This window comes from Nothobranchius furzeri, chromosome 1 (assembly GCF_043380555.1).
Source record: "Nothobranchius furzeri strain GRZ-AD chromosome 1, NfurGRZ-RIMD1, whole genome shotgun sequence".
In the NCBI taxonomy this organism is placed as follows: domain Eukaryota; kingdom Metazoa; phylum Chordata; class Actinopteri; order Cyprinodontiformes; family Nothobranchiidae; genus Nothobranchius; species Nothobranchius furzeri.
The window spans coordinates 49,702,625-49,718,184 of record NC_091741.1 but is presented as its reverse complement, the minus strand read 5'-3'; the positions used below and the strand labels follow the sequence as shown (position 1 = coordinate 49,718,184).

The 15,560-nt window shown below is 44.5% G+C and overlaps 1 protein-coding gene across 5 annotated transcripts in view; it reads left to right on the top strand.

Moving 5' to 3' along the window:
* The window catches only part of grm8a (glutamate receptor, metabotropic 8a), a 409,634-nt gene that overhangs the window by 321,226 nt on the left and 72,848 nt on the right, over positions 1–15,560 (top strand). For all 5 annotated transcript variants that reach the window (XM_070549006.1, XM_070549010.1, XM_070549009.1 and 2 more), the window contains one exon: positions 420–623. In XM_070549006.1, the coding sequence (XP_070405107.1) occupies positions 420–623 (204 nt within the window). The remainder of the gene's footprint in view (positions 1–419; positions 624–15,560) is intronic.

Here is a 15,560-nt window from a genome sequence, read left to right as displayed (position 1 = left end):
CAACTAAACAACCCTTTTTTTATACTGCATTAAAGAATATTCCTGTTTCAGCTGTAAATTTTGAGTTTTACTTTGAAAATCCTGTAAAAGCTCAGTGGAAACTAATCCCGTCATCAGCAGCCAGCACAGGATATGCGAGTTAGGCGACTAATACCATGTAGCAGACTTGGTAGTCCAGTGGTTAGTGCTTAGGCAGACACCTTAACCACGGGACTACCATAGCAATACAGAAACTGACTTGCCTAAAACACTGCTGTAAGCATGTTTTGTCATAGCGGACGTGGGCGGAGTTACGGATATATTTGCTCGTATTTAAGATAACTGACATCTCAAAAGTGCCAACTGTAATATTTGATCCTATATTCTGCATTGAACATGGCATGATATGGAACCTTTAACATCCTTTTCTTCTTTTACAGGTTTAGAAAAAGTTGGCAGAGACTCCAGCTACGAACAGGAAGGGAAGGTCCAGTTTGTGATGGATGCCGTGTATGCAATGGCGCATGCGTTGCACCGCATGCACCGGGAGCTGTGCTACGGATACCCGGGACTCTGCCCACGCATGGCCAACAACATAGATGGCAAAGAACTGCTTGGACACATCCGCGCTGTCAAATTCAATGGTAGGTTGTGTTCACTCCCTAGCTCCCTGAGAATGTTAGTTTGAATGGAATTAAATGCCAGCTGGAAGTGTCAGGGAAATGGATAGCATACATTATTCTTACATCCATTTGACTTTTGAGAGCTGCAATTCATTCAGTGCATTTCAATAAGTCTAAGCTGAGATGACTTCCACTCACTTTTACAATAATGCTTGCAGTAATGTCTCAAATTCTTGCTGTGTTAATTTGCAGAGAAGAATGGGCTTTTCAGATAAATAACAGTGCCACATAAAGCAAAGCATGATTCAAGACTTGGAGGATAAATCTTAGACCTTAACGTTGGAGAGATGTTTGTTTAAAGTAATTTTTGATAAATTTGTCATTGAATCATTTTTAGTTCATATTTAGTAAATGAACTAAACGTGTGTAACAAGTGAGAGAAAGAGAGAGCAAGATCGACAGGTGGATCGGTGCTGCGTCTGCAATGGTGTGGGCATTGTATCGGTCCATGGTGAAGAGAGAGGTAAGTCAGAAGGCAAAGCTCTCGGTTTACTGGTTGATCAACGTTTCTACCCTCACCTATGCTCACAAGCTTTGGGTAGCGACCAAAAGAACAAGATTGCGGATACAAGCAGCCAAAACGAGTTTTCTCAGGGTGTCTGGGCTGTCCCTTAGAGATGGGGTGAGAAGCTTGGTCATCTGGGAGGGGCTCAGAGTAGATCTGCTGCTCTTCAACATCAAGAGGGGCCATTTGAGGTGGCATCTGGTGAAGATGCCTCCCTGGTGAGGGTTTCCAGGCACATTCAATGGAGAGAAGACCCAAAGGAAGACCCTGGACACGCTGAAGGGTCTCTCATCTGACTAGGGAATGCCTTAGGATTCCCCCAGAGGAGCTGGCCCCCATTTGATCCCAAAGTGTTAAGGTCTGGCGGTGGCCCGTGGGCCGCCAATTGAGGTTCACTGCTGTAGCATGTGAAGATCTTGCCTTTGGGCATTAAAACAAATTTACTGAGAAAAGTTGTTTTTTGAGAAAAGATGAATGAATGTTAAAATCCAAAAAGCAGTGGTTTTACCCCCCCCCCCCAATTCTTCCATGTTACTATTGGTTCAGCCGTAGATATGAAACCCTTTTTAATGCTGTAGTGGAATGCACTAAAGAAGCTCACCTGCACAAACGGGCTCTCTTTATGTTTACATGCCATCAGAAAAATGGTTGTGCTGAATTTTCCCTCTGGAGACGGGCAGGGGAGCCGACATAGCACTTGTGTGTGATGATGTCACCCTAATGGGTTTGCCAACGTTCACAACGACACAATGAGTCCTCTGCAAAGGTTTTAGAGATTCTCCACCCACATTTCCAAACATTTAAGCTTTAGCTTTGGACGGATCAATGACATCTTTAATACGTCGTTCTGGGCATAGTGGTGGAGAGAGGAACCAGGAACAAAGAGTTTGTGTGAAATACGTTCTTCTTTAGAGGGCTATGGCTCAGAGGCTCCCAGCTGCAAATGATGAGGTTAATGATTCATTTTTTCCAAACAGTAACAAGTGTTTGTTTGCTTATTTCTTTAGGGGATGATTCTTAATGCAGTGGCTGCTTGCCAGGCTTATTGTTATAATGGTAAATGTCAAAGTAAATTACCAGCTGTCCTGCTTTTATGTTGATATATTCATTTCTTAATACCAGTGGTTCCCCAAAGGGGTAGTCAGGGGTGAAACTAGATCGTCCGTAGATTTTCCTGCAAATCCTGCTAATTTCCAACTAGTATCAGCCTCTTTATTTGAAAACACTCTTATTAATCTCTTTTCCCTTCCATGCGCCTGTTCCTTCATTTCATTTCCTGTGTACCTCTGCCCAGTACTGCATGGAATACATAAAATCGGATTAATTACGAAGCCAGGGAGCCTATGGAAAGGTTTTTGCATTGTGTAGATTAGACGAAGACTTGTCTGATTTAGATGTAAGATTAAAACTGCATGAATATGTCTGTGTGGGAACGTATGTGAAATCTGTGTCATGTTTGTTGTTTCCCAAGCCGTTCATTCGCCGTCGCTTGGAGTGTCAGAAAGCAATTCACAGGCAGACACTGATTGCTCTTTCATACTCCAGAGCAGGTTTATGCTCAGGTGTGTCGCTCAGTTATTGCTGACCTACAGGCGAAATAAATCATCCCATAAACGCAAGGTCACAAACTTAATCCCAGGATGAATCTTCAAAACCTCTCCAATCACTGAACGCTTCCAGTATGAGCTGCAAAAGTAAAAACTAGATTAAAGTGGTAAAATAATACAAGAATTCCACTTTTTGGTCACTCTGTTATCTTGTTGCATAAGCTGATGCTTCCTTCTGATAGAAAAATGCATTTTAGTTTATCACATAATCATTTTATACAGCCTGGAATGAAATAATAAAACATTCTTTGAAGAAATTTGTCCTTGAGAGTTAAGTAAGAGTGAGAAAATATAGTTTGAATCATGCTGGTGTCAAAAAAGTCAATTATGTCATAAAGCATTGATATGATCGATATTCACAAGTTATGTTTAAAGGCACGTTCCTGAACTTTACAGATATGTGTTCTCTGTCGCCCTCTCCAGGCTTGCTACTCTGTTGTGTTGTTGACACTTTGAATAATCGAACTAAATTTGCAACTGTGACTGAGATTTAAATCACTATCACTTAAATAGGATACTATTAATTAAATCCAAGTTTTACAATCTGAACAGCAGTCCAACATTTTCCACTTGCATAATTTAAAAAACAACAAATGTGTTGTTCCTTGTAAGGACAAAAAAAAAAAAAAACACTGTGTCCTCACATGCCCCAACTCCCCTTGGTGTTTGTTACGACCTGGAGTTGGTAAGATGAAGGAGGGTGGAGCGGTTAAACAAAGAAAAGTATTTTTTAGGTAAAGTTCTTATTCAAAAAGTTACTGAGCTTAACTAAAGCCTACTGCATCAACAGCGACCTCAGAAAAACACAAAACACTAGTACAGACCCAAAAGCCCTTATTGGGTGTTGACACTCTTAATAACCTAAAGAAGGAGAGTTTAAAACACTCCTTAACAACTGACAACTTAACCACAAATACGGTCTACTATTAAAGCTCAGGTACTGTCAGCACTGCTCTGTAGCTTGGCAAAATCAGACACAATGAGATTTCCACATTAAGAAGTCAATAAAACCAATGTCATGGCAAAACAAGAACACTAGCACCGAAAATGCTCAAAGTGATCTAGGGATCTCCGAGCTCCAATGAGTCCCACTCAGGTTTGATCTTCTGAGCCTTTTGAAGACTCTTCTGCTGGTCACTGATTGGGATCAGCTGTGCAAACAACAGCAGGATGGGTGTGTGCGGGGGTGGTGTGTGTGTGTGTGTGGGGGGGGGGGGGGGGAAACAAGGTAGACATTGTTACACCACTGTCCATGTTGCTGGAACAAGTTGAGGAGGAGCGCTGTCCGTGGTGCTGAATATGGACAGAAGAAGAGAAAGACGGTATTTTATATTAGAGAGCAGAGGCATGTTACAGCGCTGTCCAGGATCGTCATGCTGGAACTGTAACGGTGTTGCTAGACATTTTCCGGCAGCTCTTCTTAACATTAGAATGATGTCTCTGGTCAATGAGTGTTTATTTACTTCCGCTTGTGATTGCAAGAAGCAGTGGCCAACAGACAGCTAGTTTTCATTCAGCTGGAACAGCTTGATCCCGTGGAATGAAATCGTAAAAAAAAAAAAATCCAACAGGAGCAATGTGGCATCAGGTCCGAAATTATCTTGGGCGGTAGTTGGGTCGACCAATCACAGACATGTGCTCTCCATTGCATTTGACAAATAGAAGTAGTCAGAGTGAGTTGCAGGCCTTAATAGATAAAGAACAAAGTCACTTCCAAAATCTAAATTTACACTGAAACTCAAACATTTTAATATGCAGAAGAGACCTAACATTTAATTTCAGAGTCGCCCCTCCTTCTCCTTCCTCCTATTTTCCCTTTTTTTTAAAGTAAACATTAAAAAAAGCTCTTTAGTTTTCAAAAAACGAGCTGGACTCGCTAATCTGACTCATGTCCCTAAATTTCAGTTGTTTCTGATCTGTTGTATCTGGATCGATTTTGTTGCTGGAGCATCCTCATATGGGGTCCTCACATGTTAGCCAACATTGCAAACACTTTTCAGCATATTCCATGCTGTAGTTCTTTTTTAAAACACAGAACAGTTTTGTTTACCTGTTTTCCTGCTACGCAAAAAAAAAAAAAAAAAAAAAAAACTACCGCATGGAATTAGAGATACGACACAGCAAGAACTCACCTAAGACTTTTCACCATACATTTGTGCACAACAGTGTGTATAAAAGCAATATTTTAATCTCTAAAATACTTCAGTTTCAATCGAAAAATGCTTGAAAGGTCAAATACAAGAGATTTATGTAACTTTCACACTTAAGGCTATCTGATGTTCACATATGGTGCATGTTTTCTGCCACAAGTTTATTCTGAAAAGGTATAATTTGCTGTTAAGTTTATATCAAGTGAAGCAGAAAAAAAACTCTTGAGTTAATGAATTATTTTATGTAGATGCAAATGATTTATCTAAAAAATGTAAACTAATTAGATTTGGATGAATTCATCCCAATAGTTCCAGAACTTAGACTTTTGTTGATACAGATTTTTGGACAATCTAGAAGAATTTAATATCTGTAACCCTTTGTTTACCATTAAAACGAGTTTTGGAAGCATAAAAATAATTCATTTTAATGTTCTTGTTCTTAGAGAACTTGGCGCATACTTATTTTTTTCTCCTCAATGTAACTGTTTTTAGGCCTTTAACATAAAGTCAGCAGTAGCTCAGGTGGTAGAGCGGGTTGCCTCATGATCGGAGGGTCATGGGTTCGATTCCAGCTCCCGCCAGGGGCATCCTGCTGTTGTGTCCTTGGGCAAGACACGTCACCTAACTTGCCTGTGTTAGTGGTGGTCAGAGGGACCGACGGCGCCAAATGGCAGCCTCGCCTCTGTCAGACCTCCCCAGGGCGGCTGTGGCTACAAGTAGCTTACCATCACTAGCAGTGTGTGGATGTGAGAGTGTGTTAAAGCGTCTTTGGGTGTCTAGAAAAGCGCTATATAAGTTCAATGCATTATTATTATTATTATAAACATTTGAACCTAATAGATCCCAGATGCTTTATCCCTTTCGTTTTACCAATAGTTAATGTTTCCAAACTGTAACGTCCAGAAATGGTCAGTTTGTAGGTACAGTTTGGCCATTCAACATCTGGTCAAAAAGGAGACACAAGACCGCATGTGTTCCCTTTAAATCAGCCTGCCTTCATCCCACTAGCTGGAGCTCAGAGCCTGCAGCTCTGACAGAGATAGTGAAATCATATCAATAAACATTCTCTCCTCAAGGTCCCGCACAGAGCACCTTTTTATCTAAGTCTCGTTGCTTCAGAAGAAAAAAGATTTTAAAATTAAAGATGAACTTCCACATCTAATAAAGTTAAATAATCATTAAATAAACGTTTGTTTATTGCTACTTACAATAATTATAAAATAATGAAATGTTCATTAATCTGTGCTCAATACTATATGTTTCAGCATGTTAATATGACAAGGTCATAACAATTTGCACTCACACAAGGACAAAGTAAAGTTAAACTCATGACTCATAAATAACTTTTACCCCAGATCAGAGCATCCGGTATCAAAGAAGGCGTGTTTCTGAGACTCTTGGTAATATTCCTCAAACTTGTCAACCTCTGATTGGCTACACAAATCATAACATGAGAACATTAAAACCAGATCACTCTGGGATTCCTCAGTTCTTGAGAAAAGCTTCAGACCGGCCATCTGAAGCAAGACCTCTTTAACCATCAAAGCTTTTGACACGTCGTCAAAGCCGTTTTGCACCTGCAAAGCTGATACCGCAACAGTTCCGGCAGAACAAGCTGATATTGTTTAGTTTCCTTCAGAGTCTCAGATGCATGGTTCCATATGTCTGTCGTGACCTGAGACATCTCTGGACTAAAGGGTCGGTGCCACGGTATTTTACAGCCCTTCGGTGCCAGAGGTCATCCGACTTCCCTGACCTTCAGATCCACCAAGAGGGTCTCTGAAAATGGGTAATGTAGACACACAGATGGCATCTGATGTGCTTTTTGATAATCAACTACAGTGGGGCAAAAAAGTATTTAGTCAGCCATCGATTGTGCAAGTTCTCCCACTTAAAATGATGACAGAGGTCAGTAATTTTCATCATAGGTACACTTCAACTGTGAGAGACAGAATGTGAAAAAAAATCCCTGAATTCACATGGCAGGATTTTTAAAGAATTTATTTGTAAATCAGGGTGGAAAACAAGTATTTGGTCAATAACAAAAATTCAACTCAATACTTTGTAATATAACCTTTGTTGGCAATAACAGAGGTCAAACGATTACTATAGGTCTTTACCAGGTTTGCACGCACAGTAGCTGGTATTTTGGCCCATTCCTCCATGCAGATCTTCTCGAGAGTTGTGATGTTTTGGGGTTGTCGCCGGGCAACACGGACTTTCAACTCCCTCCACAGATTTTCTATGGGGTTGACGTCTGGAGACTGGCTAGGTCACTCTAGGACTTTCAAATGCTTCTTACGGAGCCACTCCTTTGTTGCCCGGGCGGTGTGTTTGGGATCATTGTCGTGTTGGAAGACCCAGCCACGTTTCATCTTCAAAGCTCTCACTGATGGAAGGAGGTTTTGGCTCAGAATCTCACGATACATGGCCCCATTCATTCTTTCCTTAACACGGATCAGTCGTCCTGTCCCCTTAGCAGAAAAACAGCCCCAAAGCATGATGTTCCCACCCCCATGCTTCACAGTAGGTATGGTGTTCTTGGGATGAAACTCAGTATCCTTCTTCCTCCTGTAACGTGAGGAAATATGGGTTTTCTGTGCCAAAGGTTTCATTTGACTCGGCTGGGTCAAAGCTGGGTCGCGCAGAACTTTAACCCACTTTTGCCGACATGAAGTCTGCAAGAGTCTGCTGCAAACCATAACATCTGAACACCTGCAGTGCCAGAAGATGTTGTTCTCATGGATGTAGTCATAACATAACAAAGTATTAAACTTCCTTTGTTTATTAATGCTAAATAATCATTTTACAATTTTACTCATTATAAATGTATTTTAATCAAATGAATGATTATTATGCTTTGGCTAATCTCGTCTCGTCTCGTCTTCCTCCGCTTATCCGGGTCCGGGTCGCGGGGGCAGCATCCCAACTAGGGAGCTCCAGGCCGTCCTCTCCCCGGCCTTGTCCACCAGCTCCTCCGGCAGGACCCCAAGGCGTTCCCGGACCAGATTGGAGATGTAACTTCTCCAACGTGTCCTGGGTCGACCCGGGGGCCTTCTGCCGGCAGGACATGCCCGAAACACCTCCCCAGGGAGGCGTCCAGGAGGCATCCTGACCAGATGCCCAAACCACCTCAACTGGCTCCTTTCGATCCGGAGGAGCAGCGGTTCTACTCCGAGTCCCTCCCGAATGTCCGAGCTCCTCACCCTATCTCTAAGGCTGAGCCCGGCCACCCTACGGAGGAAACTCATTTCGGCCGCTTGTATCCGCGATCTCGTTCTTTCGGTCATTACCCAAAGCTCATGACCATAGGTGAGGATTGGGACGTAGATCGACCGGTAAATCGAGAGCCTGGCTTTCTGGCTCAGCTCCCTCTTCCCCACGACAGATCGGCTCAGCGTCCGCATCACTGCAGACGCCGAACCAATCCGCCTGTCGATCTCCCGATCCCTCCTACCCTCACTCGTGAACAAGACCCCGAGATACTTAAACTCCTCCACTTGAGGTAGGACCTCTCCCCCGACCCGGAGGTGGCAAGCCACCCTTTTCCGGTCGAGAACCATGGTCTCAGATTTGGAGGTGCTGATCCTCATCCCAGCCGCTTCACATTCGGCCGCGAACCTACCCAGCAAGAGCTGAAGGTCAGAGCTGGATGAAGCTAGGAGGACCACATCATCCGCAAAAAGCAGAGACGAGATTCTCCTGCCACCAAACTCGACACACTCCACACCACGGCTGCGTCTAGAAATTCTGTCCATAAATGTGATGAACAGAACCGGTGACAAAGGGCAGCCCTGGCGGAGTCCAACCCTCACTGGGAACAGGTCCGACTTACTACCGGCTATGCGGACCAAACTCACGCTCCTCTGGTAAAGGGACTGAATGGCCCTTAACAGAAAGCCACCCACCCCATACTCCTGGAGCGTCCCCCACAGGGTGCCCCTGGGGACACGGTCATAAGCCTTCTCCAAATCCACAAAGCACATGTGGATTGGTTGGGCAAACTCCCATGCCCCCTCCATCACCCTTGCAAGGGTATAGAGCTGGTCCACAGTTCCACGGCCAGGACGAAAACCACATTGCTCCTCCTCTATCTGAGATTCAACTATCGATCGGACCCTCCTCTCCAGTACCTTGGAGTAGACCTTTCCAGGGAGGCTGAGGAGTGTGATCCCCCTATAGTTGGAACACACCCTCAGGTCACCCTTCTTAAAGATGGGGACCACCACCCCGGTCTGCCACTCCCTAGGAACTGCCCCCGATGACCACGCAATGTTGTAGAGACGTGTCAACCATGACAGCCCTACAACATCCATAGCCTTGAGATACCCAGGACGAACCTAATCCGCCCCCGGGGCTCCGCCGCTGTGTAGTTGTTTGACTACCTCAGCAACTTCTGCCCCCGAGATCGGACAGTCCATCCCCAGGCCTCCCAGCTCTGGTTCCTCCTCGGAATGCGCATTGGTGGGATTGAGGAGCTCCTCAAAGTATTCCTTCCACCGTCCGACTATAGCCTCAGTTGACGTCAGCAGCTCCCCATCCCCACTGTAAACAGTGTGAGCGAGTTGCTGCCTTCCTCTCCTGAGGCGCCGGACAGTTTGCCAGAACCTCTTTGGAGCCGATCGATAGTCTTTCTCCATGGCCTCACCAAACTCCTCCCACGCCCGAGATTTTGCCTCGGCAACTGCCACTGCTGCACCCCGCTTGGCTATCCGGTACCTGTCTGCTGCCTCCGGAGACCCACAGACCAGCCACGCCCTGTAGGCCTCCTTCTTCAGCCTGACGGCTCCCCGAACCTCTGGTGTCCACCAGCGGGTACGGGGGTTGCCACCACGACTGGCACCGGCCACCTTACGACCACAGCTAGCAACAGCCGCCTCGACAATCGCAGAGTGGAACAAGGCCCACTCGGACTCAATGTCCCCCACTGCTCTCGGGACGTGGTCAAAGCTCTGCCGGAGGTGGGAGTTGAAGACCGTCTTGACAGGTTCTTCTGCCAGGCGTTCCCAGCAGACCCTCACTATGCGTTTGGGTCTGCCAGGTCTACGCGGCATGTTCCCTTGCCATCTGATCCAACTCACCACCAGGTGGTGATCAGTTGACAGCTCCGCCCCTCTCTTCACTCGGGTGTCCAAAACATACGGTCGCAGGTCAGATGATACGACTACAAAATCTATCATCGACCTGTGACCTAGGCTGCCCTGGTACCAAGTGTACCGGTGGGCATCCTTATGTTCGAACATGGTGTTCGTTATGGCCAAACTGCGGCTTGCACAGAAGTCCAATAACAAAACACCGCTCGAGTTCTGATCAGGTGGGCCGTTCCTCCCAATCACACCCCTCCAGGTCAAGCTGTCATTGCCCACGTGAGCATTGAAGTCCCCCAGCAGGACAATGGAGTCCCCTGATGGAGCACTATCTAGCACTCGTCCCAGGGACTCCAAAAAGGGTGGGTACTCTGAACTGATATTTGGCCCATACGCACAAACAACAGTCAGGACCCGTTCCCCGACCCGAAGGCGCAAGGAAGCTACCCTCTTGTCCCCCGGGGTAAACCCCAACACACAGGCAGAGAGTCTCGGGGCTAACAAAAAGCCAACCCCAGCCCTCCGCCTCTCACCCGGAGCAACTCCAGCAAAGTAGAGTGTCCAACCCCTCTCCAGGTCTCGGGTTCCAGAGCCAATGCAATGTGTCGAGGTGAGTCCGACTATATCTAGCCGGTACCGCTCAACCTCTGCCACAAGCTCCGGCTCCTTCCCCGCCAGCGAGGTGACGTTCCATGTCCCAAAAACTAGTTTCCTTGTCCGGGGATTGGACCGCCAAGGCTCCCGCCTTGGTCTGCCACCCGATTCACATTGCACCGGACCCTTCATGTTCCTCCTGCGGGTGGTGGGTCCACAGTTGGACGAGCCCATGTATCCGGTTCGGGCTGGGCCCGGCCGGGCCCCATGGGCGAAAGCCCGGCCACCAGGCGCTCGCTCACGGGCCCCAACCCCAGGCCTGGCTCCAGGGTGGGACCCCGGTAACCCTCCGGGCCGGGTACTCCGACTCTTCGTTTTCACCGCCATGAAAGATCCTTCGAACCGTTCTTTGTCTCACCCTTCACCTAAGACCAATTTGCCATGGGAGACCCTACCAGGGGCACTAAGTGCCCCAGGCAACATAGCTCCTAGGATCATTAGGGCACTCAAACTCCTCCACCACGATAAGGTGACGGTTCAAGGAGGAGCTAATCATAATAACTAATGAATCAATGCTTAATTAAATAATGTTTTGAGGATGTTTGGTAACGACCTTCACACACTCAAACACTTACTCAAACACTCACACACACACAAACTCTCACAGTAAACTCCAAAACACATTTGCTCTGACGCACACGTTTGCTTTGAGAAGAGAACAGGGTTTGGTAAGTTTCAGTTCATGATTCAGTTTGAGTTTGGCAACGAGAGAGATCGGACATGTTGAACACGCACACGGGGAAGGGGGCCTGCGGCTCGTGTGGTTCTGGGATTCTTGCTCACCGTTCTCATGATCATTTTGACCCCACGGGATAAGATCTTGCGTGGAGCCCCAGATCGAGGGAGATTATCAGTGGTCTTGTATGTTTTCCATTTTCTGATAATTGCTCCCACAGTTGATTTTTTCACACCAAGCTGCTTGCCTATTGTAGATTCACTCTTCCCAGTCTGGTGCAGGTCTACAATTCTTTTCCTGGTGTCCTTCGAAAGCTCTTTGGTCTTGGCCGTAGTGGAGTTTGGAGTCTGACTGTTTGAGGCTGTGGACAGGTGTCTTTTATACAGATAATGAGTTCAAACAGGTGCCATTAATACAGGTCACGAGTGGAGGACAGAAAAGCTTCTTAAAGAAGACGTTACAGGTCTGTGAGAGCCAGAGATTTTCCTTGTTTGAAGTGACCACATACTTATTTTCCACCCTGATTTACAAATAAATTCTTTAAAACTCCTGCCATGTGAATTCATGGATTTTTTTTCACATTCTGTCTCTCACAGTTGAAGTGTACCTATGATGTAAATTACTGGCCTCTGTCATCATTTTAAGTGGGAGAACGTGCACAATCGGTGGCTGACTAAATACTTTTTTGCCCCACTGAAATAGCTTAACGCAAACCAAATTCTTTTACGTCCAGAACTCAGCTCTCCTACATCCGGAAGTTCTGACTAACATCGCATTCACACATAGGTTTCATACATCACATCTAGTTCCATCCATCACAGTAGATGCTTAGTTAACTTGTCATGTTTTAATTGTTAGTAAAATAAATTCTTACTTTTATAAACCTGACTCTTTTCTGAATCAAAACAAAGTGTGTACAATCCCCTAATAAATAAAGACTCCTAGAATCGTCTGATTAAAGCACAATAAGGACCAGGCAGGGTGATATTCTATATTTAGATAAGAGTATCACAGCTTATTGGTCATAAGTAGAGGTAATAAATCTGTTGAGCTCTGAAAGCACTCAATTTACCAAACCCTTCATGACCGTTAATATTTAAATAGCTTGTGTTGTGTTGGTGTAAGTGTCTGAGGAAGCGCTTCGGGGTCTGCTGGATGCTTTTGTTATCGATCTATTTCAGGTTGACATGACATTAATAACTCCAAAGAAGCAAAAGCTAAATATTGAGGGGCGCTCTAACTGCTGGTTTCCCGTGGAGACAGAAAAAAGCAACAGCCAATGAGAAAATGGTTGTATCTGCAGGTGTGTTGTTTCATCACGCTGCTGCTTTGGATCCACACCGATTCGGCTGTTTGAGTGAGCTCGACACAGCGAGTGGGAGGGACGGTTCTGAGTTCTTAGGGCAGGGATTGTTCTCTGGCTGGATTTACACCAAGCCAACTTAACTTGCAAAGTCTAACCTAACAGTTCACAGCAGTGACAGGAAAAGAAAGAGGTGCAGGTGCAGGAATGGAAATAAGGAAGAATATATATTGTTGCTGTCAGTTTCAGTGTGAGAGCTGTGTTTGAATGCCTGGCTCTGAGTTTGATCCGTTCAGTGTGGGTTTAAAGTTCTCTGAGCCGGTTACTTGTCAGCTCTTGGTTGGAGTTTTATATTATTTGTATTTCTAGAAGCAGCCATTGTAGTGAAGGCATTATGCATGCAGATTTGAAGGTAAATGTTAAATACATTTATGACACTCAAAGTTGACTCAAAATTGCATTTAACAGCAGAGAATATTCCTCAGTTTTTGTTTTTTTCCTTTCAGTTTTGACCCTGACAATTTTAGAACTGTTAAGAACCCTAAAACATATTGCTGCTTCACCTTTCCAACAGTCAAAGTTCAATTTCACACAACTAATAAAGAAGTCCATCACTCATATTTGTAATACATTTGCAGTGATCTCTAGTAGGAATGAATGCCTTGTAAGTTGTACTCTGTGGACCAAAAGCACAGACAACTCAGCCAGAGGACACATTAGCTTCAGATTACAGGATCTGGTGATTTTTGGAGACCTTACCTCTGATTGGCTAACAGCAACACAACTCTGCCACTGACCGTTTGCTTTGCAACATCAACGTTTTATCTCCAAAAATAACACGAGCCTGAAGGAGCTTCTGCAGTGCTAATGCTAATGGTTAGCTTCTACATGTGGAGAACTTCTCTTGCTTCCTGAATGCTAAAACAGCCTTTCCTGTGGTGAGTCAGGACGGGTGAGTTCATGAATCTTAACTCATTCACCGCCATTGACAACTAAAGTCATCATTTTAAATCCAACCGTTCACTACCAATGACGATTAAAGTCGTCATTTGCATTTTTTTACTGTGTGGGCATCGGAACGAGCCCCCGCACCGTGAGAACAAACATCTCAGCTCTAAAGCCGATCTTCATCCGCATATGCCACATGTCACGTGATCAGGAAGCAGAAAATCCATGTGTTAGGAGATCGTTTTGGGCTGCTGCTGTAACAAAAGTGAGGCGCGAACCGGAAAAGCTTCTGCCGATCACAATTCAACAACGGATTATGAAAGAACGGATAACACTCGAAACGCGCAGATTCTTCCTGATGTAAGAGGTGAGTCTCCGCTTTGTTTTGGTTGTTTTGGCGTCGACATCATCCTAGCATGCAACGTTCTGTGACTTAAAAAAACAGTAAAAACGGTGAGAAACGCTGGAAAGGAAGGGTTTTACTGATCAGGAAACGGCTGGCAGCGAATTAATTAAGTGACATCATGATTTAGATCCGTCAGGATTTTCAAATCCTAGAGATTCAGCATCTAATTTCTATCAGAAGCTAATGCAGGAGATACAGTAGATGTAGGAGACAATTTTCATGTTCAGCCTGCATAAAAAAACGTTTTATTAGTGAAGGACCTCTTGAGAGCTTTGTTTACAAATACTTCATATCTAAAGTCAGCTGGTAGTACCATTAGTTCTCTCTGAAGCCATGCGAGCACATTTCATGGACCATTAGTCTGTACAGCTCTTTAATTTACTCTTTTACTTTCATATCTGGGACAACAGTAGCTCAGGTAGTAGAGCGGGTTGTCCAGTAAACAAGTCTGTTAAGATAATAGCGACATGGTTCTCATCTCTATGACCATATGATGACCATCTATGATCTATAACCATAGATGCTTGGCGACACCAAATTTCAGAAAATTAAGCAGATCAGCTGTTTTCTTTGTTGAAGTCATTGTGCCAACATTTCACCTGTTCATATTGTTTATATTTTGAATTTCTTCAGAACAGTGTTTGATTTCACCGTACAGGTGTTGGTGTTAGAAAAACAAGCTGCGTTTAGCCAATTGAAAAGACTCGAACAGAGTGCCTGGACGTCGATAAAAACTATTAGACAGAAACAAAATTCTAACTTTTATGCTCAAAAAGTTGCTCACAGTGCTCAAATGACAGTTTCTTTGAGCTCATTTCTTACTCATTACGTTTTACATACCACCCACCTCTTCTGGCAAAATGTGTAGAACAAATAAATGCTCATCTCTTCATTCCACACATATACTGGCACTGCTTTGCTTTGTCTGTCTTTGGCTTGACCCAAGTTGTCGCGGACCTTAACCGGCTTTGGAAAAAGGGTAAAAAAAAAATGTCCTCTCTAACATCTGGTCATCTAGAGTCAGATTAGCAACAGCGGTTCATTCTCGTTTGAACATATTTAGGAGCCTAAACTACAACTTTGAGATGAGCAAAGCGATTCAGACCCACGTGCTTCCATGCAAAATACACGCTTGCTTGTCTAGGGCTACATCCCACAATGCATTGCAACATTACTTCACTAGCTACTTTAGAATATGCTAATACCTTTAGGCAGTTCTGCAGAAATTACTTTCTACAGTACACGTTGTCATTCTCTTGGGCTCTTCAGATACCACCTCTCAATTAAAAAGATTGTTTATCAACTTTAAAATAATTTATGGAAGAAAACTTAACATTCACTTAAATTAAAGAAATTAAAGCAGGCTGACAGCTGGGTTGAAAAAAAAAACAAGTAGTATCCACCGACTGAATACAATCTCATTTTACTGTCAAAAGCAGAATTAAAGGTTCTTTTTCATGCCAAATAGATTTTGCATTTCTCATGGGTCACCTTTGACCCCATGGGCGTAGGGCGATGGTGGGGGTTTGGAATGTGAAGACAACATGAGAGTTTAGAGAGAA